The 18,485-nt window shown below is 30.1% G+C and overlaps 1 protein-coding gene across 2 annotated transcripts; it reads left to right on the top strand.

Moving 5' to 3' along the window:
• Positions 1 to 12,564: 12,564 nt before the first annotated feature.
• LOC114411659 (protein UXT homolog) lies at positions 12,565 to 18,213 on the top strand. Of its 2 annotated transcripts, XM_028375313.1 has the most exons (8): positions 12,565 to 12,731; positions 12,930 to 13,008; positions 14,278 to 14,381; positions 14,676 to 14,705; positions 14,831 to 14,932; positions 15,359 to 15,466; positions 16,440 to 16,494; positions 17,810 to 18,213. In XM_028375313.1, the coding sequence occupies exons 3-8, from the start codon at positions 14,290 to 14,292 to the stop codon at positions 17,876 to 17,878; spliced, it is 456 nt and encodes a 151-aa protein (XP_028231114.1). In that variant the 5' UTR covers positions 12,565 to 12,731; positions 12,930 to 13,008; positions 14,278 to 14,289; the 3' UTR covers positions 17,879 to 18,213. The 2 variants fall into 2 exon arrangements, with proteins under 2 accessions (XP_028231114.1, XP_028231105.1); XM_028375304.1 differs by lacking the exon at positions 12,930 to 13,008 and having other exon boundaries at positions 12,584 to 12,731.
• The last annotated feature ends 272 nt before the right edge of the window (positions 18,214 to 18,485 follow it).

The raw sequence follows: 18,485 nt of genomic DNA, 5'->3' as shown, positions 1-18,485 counted from the left end.
CTGAGAGATTAAAAGCATTGTGGATCCAGTGGGCACAGTTTTATCTCCGAGTTAGAGATCAGGCGTAGGATTTAGGGACATTTTTTACATTTTCTATGTAACATGAACATTGAATTCATTTGTTGATTGTTCTTTATAATATATAAATCAATTATTTGATGTTTATTATCATTAAAACTGCTTGAAAGCAGAATAAAATGTTTATTAGTTGTGAATTGGGCCTCCTGAAATTACATTTGACAGGTACAATTTTGGGTTTATTGTAAAAATAGAAAGTATATATATAAAAAAATATTTGAAAACAACATCGATTATTAATAAAAACCGATGTTAATATCATAACCAGCATCGGTTATAATAGAAAACCGATGTTAACGTTTGTATATTAACATCGGTTTTTTGTGTATAACCAATGTCAGCATTTGTATTTTAACATCGGTTATCTGTAGATAACCGATGTCAACTAGTCTACATTAACATCGGTTAATTATAAATAACCGATGTGAATATTTGAATATTAACATCGGTTATTTATAATTAACCGATGTTATACACAAAGAACTACACCAAATAAGTGTATGCATCATCAACGTTGACATCGGTTTTCTAGAAAAACCGATGTTAATGGCATATATTAATATCGGTTTTTCTAGAAAACCTATGTTAAACTAACATATTAACATCGGTTTTAGTGGAAAACTGATGTCAACGTTCATCATTCGTACACTTTTTTTGCTGTTGTTCATTGTGTTTAACATCGGTTATTTAGGGAACCGATGTTGTCATATGTATGTTAACATCGGTTCTCCAAAACCGATGTTAACATTCATACATTCAACATCGTCACTTTCAACATCAATTTTAGAACCAATGTAGAATGTTCTAAATAACCGATGTTGAAAGTGTATTTTCTAATAGTGTTTACTTAACATGTATTTTGTTATTTGCATATTTGATTTATACTTTATGTTTCCATGTAAACTATTTTTTGTTTCCATTTATGATTTATCCTTCCATTTTTATGCTGACTTGCAAAACCTGGGGCTGTTGTAGTTTAGGGTTTGGATTCGGAAGTGGATTCTCAGACTCTCTCACAATCGACAAAGCTTATGATATACACTTTCCTCTTGTTTTAATTTTTTTAATTTTTGATATTTTTTTCTTGTTTCTATGGAGATAAGTTTTTAATGCCATTGATTTAATGATTCCTCCTACAGTTTGAGAATTTTGGTTATGTGTTTGACATTGTTCCATGAGGTTATTTTTATTCTATCACATTTTGGTTCTATGTTTGACTTTGTAACGTTGCTTTTATTGCCTAATGTAACTTTTTTTGAGGCTTTAGTGTTCAACACTTGAACCTATTTTGGAGATAGTTGTATTATACTTATACTTATTTGTTTAGTCTAACATGGAATTTGTAATTATGAATTTGATCATTTGAATTTTCTATCATGCCTCCAAGCTCCAAGTTCTTTTTGAGGAAAATCAGCAGTATATAGTAGAATTTTGTGAGTAAAAACTTTGAAGGTTTTGCTCTTTTAGCTAATGAGGTAACTCCTTAATTGGATTATTCTTTAAAATTTATTGTTTTGTACAATTATTGAAAGAAGGTGCTTTACTTAAACTTGAAAAAAAGGGACAAATGATACTCTATTATTTTATTTGATTGTAACTTGACTTGAAAATCCTAAGCTTGTAACTTTAATATTACTATTTCTGTACTCTATTAATAGTCAGAATGTATATCCTATTATTTAAGCTGATTGGGAAGTCTATTTTAAATTTAATACAATCAATTAATTTGTTCGTTGATGAGTTAGTTAATTTTCTAACTCTAATTGGTAGGTATTGGTTAAGTTTGGGGAATAAGGGCTACTGTTTTGTACTTTTGTTGAAGCTTATATGGCATATTCAATTAAATATGTTTTATGTAGCGAGAAGACCTTCAACTCAAAATGTTTCTATATTATATTGTTGAAAATCCTGAGCTTGTAACTTTGATACATATTTAGTTCTTCACTGATAAAAATATATCATTTTTATAGTATATTTTTGGCCTTTTGCCTATACCCGCATTAACCCTCCTCCTCAACCCGGAACCATCCTAAACTATAATTGCCCAAATCGAGCATTTATTAGAAGGGTTCAGGTCTAAAAATAATAACTTGTTGGTTCAATCAAATTGGTCCTTTTGGACCCGAACCCGACCGATTTAATCCATTGATCACCCCTAATTAATATTCTTTATTTATCAATTATTTTCATATAAATTTAAGTGCGGGAAATCGATACATATATGAATATTTGGGTGCCCAATAGACACAGGTATGTATTAAATTTACTATGAACCATTAATCATAACTTTAACTGTTATGATTATTTTTCCCCGTACTTTATTTCAAATATAACAATTAATCTGATCTTCAGCCAATTATTGATACAACAAAAATAGTAATTAATAATTTAAAAATAATTATATACTTTATGATACATAATTGATATCTAGCACAAATTTTTTATTACTTTTAGTTCATAATTCCTAATTCTTTTTTTTAAAATTATATATTAAAAATTTAATAGCATGGTCCACAAATTAACATATATGTTGTGTATGACATGGATCTTAAATGTTAATCTACACTTATCAATATGTGGAAAAGTTCCTAAAAGCTAATTATTTTATTTGCTCTTTAGAAATGTCCTAATTATGTTATAAGGTCGTCCAATATCCTTAAGAATTTCTAGAACCAAAATACTCCTTATATATAATAATAATATCATAAATGTTTTTTTTTACTAATTACATTAAAGAAGAAAATAAGAAGACAATGATTACATTTAGAAGATGAGTCAAGAATGATATACCTAAAGTTAAACCACAAAAATTATTTACTTTGATATCTTCTAATTGAATTTTTTGAACACATTGCTAAATTTAGTTGTAAGCATTATTATCACAATTTCAGATAAAACAAAAATCAACATTACCTTTCCACACTCTCATAATCGATGCAAATTTTATGGGGGCATGAATCTCTATATTAAGAGCCTTAGATGGAGAGGAGTCTACCGAAGCTAGAACAACTGCTACAATAGTATCATCACTCTTCTTTAATGGATTTGTATATACTAAAGCATCATCTTCTCCAACCTATGCAATGCCATTGCTCATGATCAACTTAGGAGATGTTACACCAACAAAGTTATCCTATTGAGGTTATGCAACTTCTTTTGAATTCTCCTTAACTACATGATCAAGCATATAATTGAAATAATCCAATATTTAATATCAATGGATAAAAACATGTAGAATTATACTACCATTCTACATGTTTTTATCCATTGACATTGGATATTGGATATTTTAATTATGCTTGATCAAGTGGTTAAAAAGAATTCAGAAGAAGTTGCATAGCCTTAATATGATAATTTTTGTATGGATTATAAGAGTAGAGAGGTAATGTTATTTTTGTTTTATCTGAAACTGTGATAATAATGCTTACAATTGAATTTGGAAATTTGTCCAAGAAATTTCAGCTAGAAGATTTCGAAGTAAATAATTTTTGTGGGGTAATTTACGAGTTATAGAATATATGATAAGATATTATATCAGTATTTTTAGCCTAACTAATCAGTTTGTATTTGATAGAATATATTATCAGAATATAAGATAAGATATTCTATCATTATTCTTAATTTATCTTTAAGCTTGTAATCCTTTATATAAGCTAATGATGCTTAACGAAAGAGGAGAGAAAAATATTCTTTCCGTCATCTCTTGAGCTAGCTTTTGGGGTTGAGTTAGGCCTCTCACATTATTCATTCTAAGATGGTATCAGAGCTTATAATGTGAAAGGCCTAACTCAACCCCAAAAGCTAGCTCAAGGGATGAGGGAAAGAATATTTTTCTCTCCCCTTTCGTTAAGCATCATTAGCTTATATAAAGGATTACAAGCTTAAAGATAAACTAAGAATAATGATAGAATATCTTATCTTATATTCTGATAATATATTCTATCAAATACAAACTGATTAGCTAGGCTAAGAATACTGATCGAATATCTTATCATATATTCTATCATACCCCGCAGTCGAAGCGAGAGATCGACGAACACGAACACTGAGACTATCTCGAACTGGACCCAAGACCACCATCACTAATTTTTTTTTCCAGAATTCTTGTGATATCCAAACGGCTTCCCACGTTGTTGTTGGTCTGAATGAGAGAAATTTGAGTCATAAATGGATTGTGAGGCAGCCAACATTGCCGATCCGGCTTCCTCAAGTGTGAGCATCGATCGAGCCTGATAAAACGGAGGTTGATGATCACTCTGCTGAATTAACGTCCCTACACCTCGATATGCACTTGTGAGACCCGAAACAAGTTGAATGATGAGGTAGCTCTTCGATTGACATTCTCCCTTTCAAGAGTGATGAAGATATGGTTTCTTATATTGGAAACCGCAAGAGACGAATGAAAAAAACTCTTATTGTCCGTCATGGCGGTGAGAAGAAGAAGAAATAAGAGATGGAGGGAAGGTAAGGTAAGGTAAGGGAAGTGATTTGAGAGAGATAAGGTAAGAGAAGAGATTTGAGAGAGACAGCGAGCAAAAAGGCTCACCGGGGTTTGATTCTTGATGTTGGGGATAGCAAGAGCAGTGTGAAAGATAGAGTTTGAGTGAGACATGAAGATGGAGAAGAAAAAGAAAGGGGTTGAACGGCGCTAGGGCCTGTGTGCGAAAGCCAAAGGAAGGCACTAAGACTTGGTGGGTGTTTGTCACCACAAAGCGAGGGCTAGCAGAAGCGTGGTCCCAAGATTAGAACTGACTCTAATAGTATCTTAGAATGAATAATGTGAGAGGCTAAACTCAGCCCCAAAAGCTAGCTCAAGGGGTGAGGGTTGCCCCTCACTTATATATTCTAATGTGGGATTACTTTTAGCCGATGTGGGACTTGGATTATTTCCGGTGTTTGTCACCACAAAGCGAGGACTAGCGGAAGCGTGGTCCCACAATCAGAACGTGCTCTAATACCATCTTAGAATGAATAATGTGAGAAACCTAACTCAACCCCAAAAGCTAGCTCAAGGGATGAGGGAAAGAATATTTTTCTCTCGCCTTTCGTTAAGCATCATTTGCGCTTATATAAATGATTACATGCTTAAAGATAAACTAAGAATAATGATAGAATATCTTATTTTATATTCTGATAATATATTTTATCAAATACAAACTGATTAGCTAGGCTAAAAATACTGATAGAATATCTTATCATATATTCTATCAATATCATTCTTGAATCATCTTCTAAATATGATTATGGTTTTCTTATTTTCTTCTTTAATGTAATTTTTTTTGGGTTTACGTTACAGGTCTCAGTTTTGCGTGGTTCTGGTTGGTTCTCTCTTCTTAACACAAACAAGAAAGAAGTGGTGAGGAAAATAACTAGTAAAACGATTCTTTAAAACATGATATTATCCAGGGCAGATCCTCTGAAATAGATTAGAGCAGTAAAACTTTTATTGGTCAATTTTATTCTTATATCATACACCTAACCTCACCAGATTCATTTAGCCCAATACTCCACAACCATTTTCAATTTACAAACAGTATATCAATATTTCAATATTAATATTTGACCATGAGATCTAGATATCAGTAAGTAAACAATGTATCTTCTGAAATCCAAAACAATTGTAACAACCACAAAATAATTGTAACTTCATATCATAACAACTTTTTTCAAGAAAAATCATAATAGCTACCAATTTGCACAAAAAATTGGTTGTATATATTAGAAAAATCCCTGAACCAACTATCAAAATCAATGCCAGTACACTGTGCCCAAGAGCTTTCATTGATATCTATGCATCCCCAATTGTGTCCTTCATATTTTATATAAACGTGTTAGTTATGAAAAGCAAAATATCCTATTAGTTTTATCAACTTAATGAAAACAAACAGAGTTTATCTAAACATTCTCAAAATTCTTGGAAATAAAACACTAAGAACAAAAGATACTTGAACCTTGCTGCAAGAAAATAAATAACGGTCAGTACATACTAGCAAAACAAACTCACTATATAAAAATAATTTTTTTAAAATATATGCAATGTTAATAATTGAGTAAAAGGGTCTTGATTTTCAATGAGTTGTAATGCATACCATAATTTGTTGAATTGCTACCTAGGTCACACGAAGCCTACAAGTGAAAATATTTAGGTCTATTGGAAATAACTAACAAGAGATTTTATTTGGAAATTCAAAGAAAAATATCAAAAGTATATGATATAATATTTTATTACTAAAGCTAATAATTTCTCTAAACTCATTTTCTGCCCAAACTCCATGTATAATCCCGCCCATATAAGAAAATTTTTCACGTAAACTTCTTCAATTCCATGTATACAGTTGTTATTGTGAAAGATGTGTTCAATGCAAAATGACCAACTTTCCATGTCTTGCATTAAATAAGCGTAACAACTCTAAACCTTTAATGCCTTGGATAACTAATGATCGTGTAATCTCCACTCATCTAAATATGAAGAGTTATGTAATGGCTCTCAATTTTTAATGCCTCATAAAACATTGGGAATCAAATAAAGCCTTTAGAATTCTCTCCCAACTCTTCATATTTGCAACCCTTTTATTATCTAACATTTGGAATAAGTTTTATGATGATATGATGATGCGCTGCAGTTCATTGAGAATATGTTTGGCCCCGCAAAAATTATTACTCCAGATTACACATTCATGGCACGGGGTATTATACCCATCCTCTATTCATTTTGGGTTCTACTTTGCACAGAAATTTTACACAAACTATTCTATTAGTCTTTTTCTATTCGAATGGCTAAAAGGGTGGCAGAGGTTTCAAAGATAGTGCCTGACACGATTGAATGGAGGTTGTAAGTAAGGCTATATCGTTTATGGTTCATTCCAGACTTTAAAAATTCAAATGACATGAAAAGCAAGGAGATGGTTTTGCTTGATGCAAAGGTACTTGCTCATACCTCCATTCTGCATCTAATAAACGATATTTTAGAGTGAAAACTATTTTGTTAATTATTTTTTTAATGGTTTTGCAAGGTGACAAGATTCATGTGCATATGTGAAAAAATCACTAATAAAAGATTTCCAAGATGTTATCCAAGAAGATAATGCTTACGTGTTCGAAAATTTATTGGTTGCTCTGAATGATTACAAGTTTAAAACTACCCCACACAAATTCAAATTGAATTTTATGGGTTCAATCAAGTGCAAAGAAGTTCGAGATCATTGAATTTCAAAATTTTCCTTCGATTTCATTTCTTTTACAGATATTCTAGGAAAAACTAGGGGAAGACATATTGCTTAGTAATGTTTAATGGTCATTATAAACTATATCGTCCATAACATGATCCATTTGCTCGGATTTTTGTTAAGTGTTTGTATTTTTTAAAACTGCTGATGTTATCGGACATATATTACTGAAAAGGGTGACATGAAAGAAAATGAAAAGAATGAGAAGAAGAATAAACTGATTGACATTGTTCTTCAGGATTTGGAGTATGTTGATTTCTATTTTCAAATCTTTTAGACACGTGAAAATGTTATGGATTTAATAATTCTATAACTTTTTTAATTTTTGATAATCTAACTTTTCAGGAATAATTCGATTAGTTGTTGTCCGCGGGGAGAGTATGCTGAACAAATTAATGACTATTTGAATAACCTTTCGAATGTTGGACATGTGATCTCACAACTGTGCAAGGTGAAGAAATATCTTGGTTCATATAAGTTTTGAATCTATTATTAATTTTATATTGAAATAAAAAATTTAAATTATTAAAATTCTTTTATTTGTTAATTGATACAAATAGGTGCTACGGGAATATCTAAATCTTTTTATGGGACCAAGCTGCTATTCAATCCGGATATTCCCAAAGTATAAGTTTAATTACAAAAATAAGTAAAGCATATTTGCAGAGAATATTTTGTGTTTTCCCTCTAATTGGTTGTATATTTATCCAGTTCTTCCTCTAATTGCTTTCAAAATGTATTCACTTACCGTATGGATGTTTCTGAAATTGAACTTAAGGGATTTCTCAAATGACTGGTACTTTGATCATCTCGCTATTTGAGGACATGTTGTTAACCGAACAGATGACAATTTCTTATTTAATGGAGGCTCCTGAAGTAATTATTTAAACTTACATATTTTGTTGGGATTTATATACTGTAAATCTTTTATTATACCTTTCAAATCGTAAATATGCATTATCAACTAAGTTGTTAATGTTTCTATTATTAATCAATCATAAATATTTATAATTAATCAAGTGATTTACGTGCTTATTAATTTATCATTAATTGTTTCCAAGATTGAAATTGGAATTATCAATCAAGCGATCCATGTTTCTATTATTATTAAGTTATTAATTATTAATTCAAATGTTTAATTGCTAGAATTATTAATCAAACGATTTTTAATATTTTAAGAAAATTAATTCCATATGATCAATTTAACCTACCATATTAAAACCATTTGCTCTCATACAATGGTGTCCCAATCATCCAGTATTTTGAAGAAGAGGACATTTATTTGCGGCATTCATTTTGCGTTTGTAATCATTTATAGTATATATATATTTTTTTAATTTCTATATAGATATGCTTCATCTTTATTTCATATCCATTGATTTCGAGTTTTATGGATAATTTCCGGAAACGAATTAGGATGCCGAATCTATTCAGTTTTGATTTTTACGACCAAATAGCAAACAAGGTTACTCTTCAAGACCCAAATGGAAACAAATTTGAAGTAGTTCAAAAAGAAATCAACAGAGTTTATCTTATAGATGGGAGTAAGAAAGTTTTAAAATTTTGCAAGCTAATTGATGTCGGGTAGCTTCTCCTAATTTTTTTAAGGATGAATTATTTACTGATTGATGTTAAGGACATATTTTTAAAGAAAGTACAGAATATGAGGCCTTTTATGAAATACTCCAAAAAAAAGGCTACAGGAAATAAAAAATGATATCAATGATACTAAATTTATGGGCATCTGATATTGCTTCAGATAAATTGGTATATAATTATCTTCTATTCGTTTTTTTTATCATTGATATTATTATTTTAATATTTGAATTTAATGTTGTTCTAGTGTAGTTTTAGTTGATTGTTTTCTTTCGTATTTTATGAATGTCGAGCTTTCCTCAATGTAGCAAATCACATCTTCAATATAAGTATTATTATGATCCTTATTTTTATTCATTCTAAGTGCTCATTTTTAATTTTTGTTATTTTTTTATTTTATCATTAAATGAAACACCATTATATCATAAAAAATGAGTGTATCATTTTCTTTTAACTGTGCAACTTATAAAATATTTTTTCTTCAAAGAAATCGAGAAAAAAAAAAGTTAACTAAAATGCTCATGCATCGCACAGCTAAACTGATGATTATATAGCAGTAGGAACAAAAGGGTTTGCGTATAAGATGGGTAACAAAATGGGTGCAACATATATAAATTTAACGTATAAATTTCTACCCAACATATATAAATCACCACCTCTGTATTTGGTGTAGCATATAAAAAAATTGATATAATGGGTGGAACATATATAAATTTAACCTCTCTACATGTATTCAGTGTGTAAATTCGGTGATCCTTTGCTTTCCTTTTTTTTTTTCTGTTGTGGAATACTGGAATACCAAAAGGCATCCAAAAAGTAAATAGGAAATGAGAAAAAATAATAAAACAAATGAAATGGTATATTTATAGATATTATAAAGAATAGATTTGGTATGATTAAGTGTATAATTTAAGTCTAAGATTGATCAATAATTTTTTTTACTAATTTAATTAAATACTGTTCTAATTTACGGCAGAGGATTTGCATAATATTATCATATATAATGGAGTATTTCGGCTCTACAAATTCTTAAGGACATTGAACTGACTTTTTTTTTATATAGTTATGACACCTCTAAATATCAATGTAGATAATAAATTTTTTGGAACTTTTCTGGATATTGATATGTTTATCAGTTTGACTAACATTTAGAAGTTTTGATTAATATAGAAATTATATAATAAATTAAACTCATGGGGATTAATTTTTTTTTTATATAAAATAAAATATGAGAATTTATACTTAACTTATGAGAATGAAAAATTTACTTAATTAAAATCATATTAATATCTAAATTAGTACGATAAAGTTAAATTTCTTTAATTCATGATTATAGTATTTTTAATATAAATGTATTTTTCCTGATTACTTTCAGCATACTAAACTAAATTTTAGAATGTTGTCTAACATAAAAAAATACGAGCTAGTCAACGTCTAAAATCAATTTTTAAACAAAGCATTATTCTTATCTTATTCATTATCTTTTTCGTTTAGGTAAATTATTTCAATTTTATTTTACTAGGGTCATTTTTTTATACATTAATATCTATGGGTAAATTTATTAATATAGAAATTATGCTTATATAAAAAAATGATTTAGAAATAGAAATTATATATAATATATGATTATTGGACGAACATTTCTTTTATAAAGTAAAGTAGGGGAATTTACACTTAATTTACAAAAATGAAAAATTTACCTAAAATCATATAAATACAAATTATAGGAATAAAAAATTTTCCTAAAATCATATCATATCTAAATTATTAGAGTGAAATTACCTTTATATAATTCATTATAATGCTAATTTTAATAAATTTTTTTTCTTGCTTATTATCATGTGACTTAACTAATTTATTAAATTATTCGAAAAAATTAATTTGTTGAATGTTTTTTAACATAAAAATTAATGTCTAAAATTAATTTAAGGCATATCATTATTCATTTTTTATTTATTACCGTATCACTTATGTAAATTATTGAAAAATTTATTTACTACGTAAATTTATATTTTCTTTTATACATTTATATATGTAAAATTATTAATATAGAAATTATATATAAAATTCACAAGTAATAATTTTTTTCTGAAAGCAAGTACAAAATTTACACTTAACTTGTGATGAATTATTCACTTGAAACGACGTTAACATTTAAATTATTAATGTTACATTAAATTTTATTTATATATGAATATAATAATTTAATATAGATAGAATTTTTTTTCTTGCTTACTATATGACGAGTTAACTATTCACAACAAAAATCTTATTAGTCAACTAATTTTATTGAATGTTTTATTTTATCTTACATGAGCAAAGTTAATGTGTAAAATTATTTTTAGATGAAAATATTAATTTATTATTTTCTTACTTATGTTAATTATTGAAGATTTTACATGCATAAATTTAATTTTTTTTCCTATAACCACTGTGATTAGAATAATTGATCTTACAGTCAGCTGGGATATCTTTACAAGCTTGGACCCTTTTGAGTTGACTATAATATTCATTATGAAGCTTAAGTTTAATCACACTTAAAATTTCTAGGTACTTCCTAATGTATCTATATGTACATTTATTAATATAAATTTTATATATAAAAGAAAAGTTACCATAATAAATAATTGTTTTTATTAAATCAAATAAGAGACCAATAAAAAATTTATCCGAAAACACATTAAAGATTAAATTATTTGGGTGAATAATTTTTTTTATTTCATTGCTATAATAATATAAATATATTTTTATGATAATTTTTATATAAATAAAATTAATGTTTAAAATAAATTTGTTTAGACAAGTTATTATTTATTTTTTTATTTATCATCTTCCTACTTATGTAAACTGTTGATGATTATCTCTTACCTACATAAATTTGAATTTTATTTATACATTGATATCTATATATGTAAAGTGGTTAATATATAAAGTATATATAAAATAAAACTCTTGCAAAATATTTTTTTTTATGAAATAAAGTGGAAAAATTTGCAATTAACTTACGAGAACGAATACTCACTTTGAATAATCAATTTAGTTGCTCCAAAACTTTGATCCGTGGACGTGACAACAAGACGAACAACTTGAATCTCTTCTTTTGTGGCTGTTGTGAAGGATAGAGAAGGTATGCATAAAAAGTAGAAAAGAATAATTTACTTGGTACAGTGTATTTTTTGGTACAGGCATAAAATATAATTTTACCCTCGCACATAACCCTAAGATATTTTTTTAACGGGAACATTCTTAAGAGAATTTTCTTATTTGATTCTTTCCATCTATTATTTTTAATATTTTTTAAATTTAATTACTCATTTAATTTTTATAGTTTTCAAATTTATCTCCTTTAATTTTTATAATTAATAAATAAATTTTTTTAAAAAAATTAAAAAAATCACTTATTAAATATAAAAACTAAGAAAAATAAATTTAAAAACTATAAAATCTAAATAAGTAATTAAATAATTTTTAAAAAAATTTATCAATAATTAAAAATAACATTATATCACAGTAAATTATTTATCATAAATTTAAAATATAATTTATGTATTAAAAGTATTCTTTATTATGAATTTTAGTTACAATGTAGTAATTTATATATTTTGAAGTATTTATTTATTATAAATTTTAGTTATATTATTAAGTGGAATGCATAAATTAAAATACAAGTAATAAATAATAAATACAAAGGGAGGAGTTGGGCTGAAGTAGGGAAAACGCAAAAGACAAAAGAAGGGTGTTCCGTCGTGGCGGCGTGGTGGAACTTCATTCACAGTGGGTGGCTTGCGTTTTGGAAAAACGGTGTCGTGCGGAAACAGAGGCTACGTTTACGTAAGCATCTTAAACCTTACTCTCTTTCGATTCTCAATCGCTCTCAATCAATTGCAGCATCATTGGGGGTGCCATTGCTATGATTTGTGTGCAATTACTTTGAACTGTAGAGACAAAATCATTAATAGTGGGATTAGAATACTTCCCTCTACAACAATTATTATGTGTAATCTTAAGCAAATTCATGTGCAAATGCAGCAATTGAATCAACAGTAGCTTGTACCTCCAGGTCTCCTTGCCCATTACATGCTTGATAAAATGCCCAAATGAACCACAAGTTAAGATATCTATGCTGTTTTATTGATGTGCTTTTTTGGGTGTTATTTGTTGTTTACTTACTGTTGGGAATAAGCATGGACTTTTTTTTTTTTATCAACCAAATAAGATAGCTTTCAGAGAAATGGTACAAGGAGTACCCGGACAGAAACAGGAGAGCAAACTGCAGTGGTAAAACGCAGATTGCATAAAAACAAAGAAACTCCCAGATACAACATAATTCCACACTCACTTAATTGGGAATCCTCCCAGTACATCACCCCTCCAAAGAATCCCACATAATTCTTATGACAGCAATATCACCAAACCTGACTTGCTACAAAAAAAAAAAAAAACCAACATAAACAGGAGCATACATACCAGCACCTCTTCATAAGTGTAGCAGAAACACTTTGTTTTAGAACCACACCAAGAAGCGAAGAAGACCAATCATAGAAAGAAACTGAATCCATCTTCATTTTTGCTTTCCACCACTGTCAGGACCTCAATTTGATCAAGTCCACCACATTATGTATTTCTAACTGAGCCTCATTAAAAACAATATTGTTGCGGTGACTCCAAAATTGACCACAACGTGATCTGCCAGATGCCCCACTAGATTCTTTTTACACCCCTTCCAATCACCAAGCCCCCGTGATGCCATAAATGGTCCTCAGTTTGAATTGGCCTGGCAGAGCGCACCCCAAGCCATTTGTAGCAGTTAAACCAAACAAGATGAGAGAACCTGCAGCTGAAAAATAGGTGAGAAACAGGTTCTTTATCATCGTGATAGAGGGGGCAGCTGCTGTAATCATTCAACAAATTAACTCCTTTTTGCCTCAAATTTGATCTAGTTGGTAATCTGTCCAGAGCTATTCTCCATGAAAGACCTGCAAACTTCGAAGAAACCGGAATGAATCTCAAAGTGTCACAGAACTTCGACACCTCTTGACCAACCGGGTTATGTAACAAAAAGTATACATTTCTAGTAGAAAAGCCATCGCCTGCCCACCCCCAAGAGTCCTTACCAAATTTCTTTGGTTTAAATGAAACAATGTACTGCACTAGTCTCTCAACCACTTTTGTTTCTCACGCAAAAAAAGACCTCCACAAAAGTTCCCTTTTCAACTCTCCTCCCCACCCAACTACCCACCTCACTGACCTTACAATTCTGTTGTAGAGAGATAGCAAATAACCTACTGAACTCATCACACAACACAGACTTTTGTGATATTTGTGTATGCATTACAAATATAACTGATAATTGTTTGTTGGTCAATCATTTTACTAGGACTCTCATCATATGGACAGCTTACGCCAGGAGAAAGTTCAAAGATTTGAAGAATTTGTTGACAAACGCCTGAAACCTGATCTTGTTCATGCTATTGCTCAGCGGTATAGTGTTTGCTTCTCTGCGTTTTATTCTTCGTTGTTTGAAACAATGTGTATTAAATGCATCATGCATGTCATATTGAATATGGAACACTAAGTCCTTCTAATAGGAAATGCATGTCTACATGATCTATATACTTAGTTCATTCTGCAGCATAAGTTATGTATGTCTGTCTTTAGGTTTTCTGAGGTCTCAAATTATATCTTGCAAAATGGATTTAAAGAAAAAATTACATACATGCATGACTCTAATTGTGTTTCATGGTATTTATTCATTTTCTCATCTCTTTATTGCAGGGACAAGGTATTTGAACAACAGAAAATTTTGTATCCTTTTTAAGTTTTATATATACTGTTAGGATCAATTAGCACCATTGTAAGACTGACATATCAATGTTGCACTCAGTAAATGATTATTGTTATGTATGGATTCACTTGACTTGTTCGTTCAGCACTGATTTGAGAAAAAACATTGAAAACCTTGAGAAGAATAGTGTAACCAGTCTAAGAACTTTGGTCAATATTGGGTCTGAAGTATACCTGCAGGCAGAAGTGTAAGCCATCAGATTTTTAGCTTTGGTGACTAATAGCATTGATTCTTTCTTTAAATTTCATGTTCTTGATTTTTTTAATGCACAGTCATACTTTATCACCAGTCCATTTGAATCAAGAGTTTTTCTTTTGTATATACCATCTTTATAGTTACCGGTCATTGCTGTTTTATGTATATCATCTTTACAGACATGACTCATCATCATACTATCAAATATTAAGATTTGTGCTATATTGCTCAACTTGCATCTAGACACTGCCCGCTCTCTCCCCCCTCCTCCTAGGGTACAATCAATGCATGGAGATTAGGGCAACCCCTCACCACTTGCACAGTGCTAGTTCTTTTCATCTGCACATTATAATTTATGGATCTTTTTGTTTTGTCTTCAATCCAGTGAAATGCGCATATTTTATGTTTTTGATTACAGGCCAGATACACAACACATATTTGTGGATGTAGGATTTGGATTCCATGTGGAGTTTACTTGGTCAGAAGCTCTGAACTACATAGATAAAAGGGAAGAAAAGATAGCCAGGTATAACTTTTTGATTCAACATAATTTACCTAGTTGAAACTTGAAAACCAATCTGTTTATTATGGCTTTTCAGGCTTTTTTTTTCCTTCTAATTTTAAGCAACATTTTGGCATACTTAAATGGGGCTGTTTAAATGATGTTGAAAGTTGAAACTGACTTTGTGAAATTATGGTCAAAATCCTCATGTTTCCCGTCTCATATATTCTGTATCAATATTTTCCCCGAATTTGGTTCATCCATCCACCTGTAATTTACAAAAATGCACTGTAGCACTTTGTTTTCTTTAGTTATGCTTTGTTGTTATTCCTTTGGCTAGAAGGTAGTTATGATCATATTCTATACTTATGTGGGATTCTTATCTTTCATGTGATTGGTATATGGCAAATTTCTGTGTTTTTCCTTTGAATCTCCCTGTCTTCCCTTGCATATGTTTTGGATGTGGACAGGTTGAAAGCTGATTGATGAATCTGTAACTTAGGTTAGTGGAATTTCAGGTTGGCTTGTGAGTTGTAACACTTCACAAGTTTGACATACATAGAAAGAGCAGATAGTTTGGAACTTGACTAACATTGCAAAAATCTGTGCTCAAGCATTTTGGCTAATATGGTGTTAGTTCATCAATTCTTAGTGCTATGAGACATTAGCTACTAGGTTGGTTGTTTCATTACATGAGATTAGATGTCAAGATACAGGTACAGAAGTTTTGTCAAACATCATTATGGAAACAATTAAGAGATCCTTGTTTAAATGAACTGTGATTAGGTCTTGAGTAGTTTCTGTTATATGTCATCTTTTGGTAATTCTTTTGGCCATTGGGGGACAAAATTATGTTCATCCTTTTCTTTTCTTTCCATCTGTTTAAAGTCTAAACATGGTCAGTTAATTTTCTTTTCTTTATTTCCTTTTCCTTTTTAAGGTTGAAACTTAAAAATACTGTTTCATGTTCAAACTTAAGGCATATCTTATGTTGCAGGCAGATAGAGGAGTACACCCAGTTGATTGCATCAATTAAAGCTCAGATTAAGCTTGTATGTATAATTCATTCTGTTTTCTTCAACTCACCAACTTCCTAATTCCCTTTTCTTGTGAAATTATTTTCATGTAAGGGGTGGTAATTGGTCGCTTTAGATGCTAGTTCTCAGAGCTGTCAATATTAGCCAGCTTACTACACACAGCCTTAGACCACATGAGATAGGCAAAAAGCTTATAAGGCTGAAAAGCCTACAAAGTGCCTAATGCCCTTAAGGCCAAAAAGCCTGTAGGGCATTTAGGTTATGACCAACTCATGGGTAAGCTCTTTAAAAAAAACGTAGCGTACCTCTTACTGGGTTTCCCTAGCATGAACTTGTGCATATGCACCTATGCATACCAATTGAAATAACTATGGACATTAAAATGTAATCTGCATTACCAAATACATTAATTGGAACAAAATGTGGTCTATATGACTGATTGTAATACCTGAATAACTAATGAACCATATTAAAGCCCAATGAGCAAATTCAATTAGCAAAACAAAACAGTAAAAATAAGGTTTTTCTAATATGCTCCTTACGATTAAGGTGTACCCATGCACCTTTTATTTCTTATTATTTTTTGTCAATTTATGCATGGTTTTGTTTTGAATCCCAGTCATATGTGTTGTGTGATTGTGCTTAATTTTTTATTACCACTTGTGTAATCTTGCTTGACTACGTTGGGATTAATTTTGTAATACTGTTATAATTGTTTGTGAATTTAAGACAAAGGTTATTGTAAATTTTCCAGTCATGGGACGTCAACAATAGAGTTAATATGCATGAAAAGATAAAATTGAAGACTAACAAGAATTATTGTTTGTTGTTCTATTTTGCTCATTGCATTTTTACTATTCGTCTTGGAAACGCTGAATTAGTTATTTAGATATTAAGATAAGTAATATAGATTATATTACGTTTTATTCCAATTGGAATTAATGTGTAAAACTACATTTGATGTCCATAGTCATTGGTAATTAGGATGCATAGTTATGCGTTAGGCTTATTGGCTTATTGTTAATGCATAGGGTTAGCCAATATGAGAAGTGAGCTAATTTTTAATGGATTGGCCTTAACCTACATGTGCCGATGCTTTTTGCATCGACCACTGTTGGCTAGGGCTGGCTGAGTGAGGTGGATTTGCCCGTGTTGATAGCTCTACAATGGGAGATACCCAAGAATGTTGGGTAGCATTTGACATAATTCTGGTACTGACCTGGGATTGAATTTTCCATGAAGATATTTTAGGAATGTTGTAATCTATTTTTATCCAAATAATAATTATTTTACTTTGGAGTTCCATGAACTTTAAATTGTTACAATGCAGGTTTGTGAAGGGATTCGAGAATTACTGCAACTTCCAGCTGAGAAATCCTTACCAGAACGGATATTTTGATATTTACTGAATCAACGCATGTGAACAGAACAGAGATTGATATTTATCCAGTAGGAAAGATTGTATCTCTTTCTCTGACCTTAAACCAAAGTACATGAAGATATATCGAATGTTGTCTAGTTACCCTTTTTCTATTTTGGTCTTGTGGCATTGTGATGCCTCAAAGTTTGTTTTTGTTAGCCATTAGGTCTAAACTTGTTAGGGAACTTTGTCAATATCATGCTTTTGAGTTTATGGGAAATCATCTATAAGAAGGGGCTAGTTTAGTTTTGCATTCAAAGAATTTGAAAAAACTTGGCTACACGTACAAACTTACAGTGAATTTATCTTCATTTGGCCGTGATATGTTCACTGAAATTAGTAGTTAAATTCGACCAAAAAATAAAGAAACAGTTAATATAACTATAGTCTATATATATAATATAGAATTGAAACCACTATACTCCAAACAAACGGAAAAGAAATGAATGAAAATCAACCATGTACAGAATTGTACGTGGGTTTTGTACAAATCTGATTGTAACATTATTTTGATGTGTTAATTGTGGATGTGACATTCTTGGTTTTAAATAAATAAATAAAAAACAATAAGAGAGATAGCAAGGAA

Source organism: Glycine soja, chromosome 1 (assembly GCF_004193775.1).
Source record: "Glycine soja cultivar W05 chromosome 1, ASM419377v2, whole genome shotgun sequence".
NCBI classification, from domain to species: Eukaryota; Viridiplantae; Streptophyta; class Magnoliopsida; order Fabales; family Fabaceae; genus Glycine; species Glycine soja.
The sequence above is the reverse complement of the archived record's forward strand: the minus strand, read 5'-3'. Positions and strand labels throughout refer to the sequence as shown.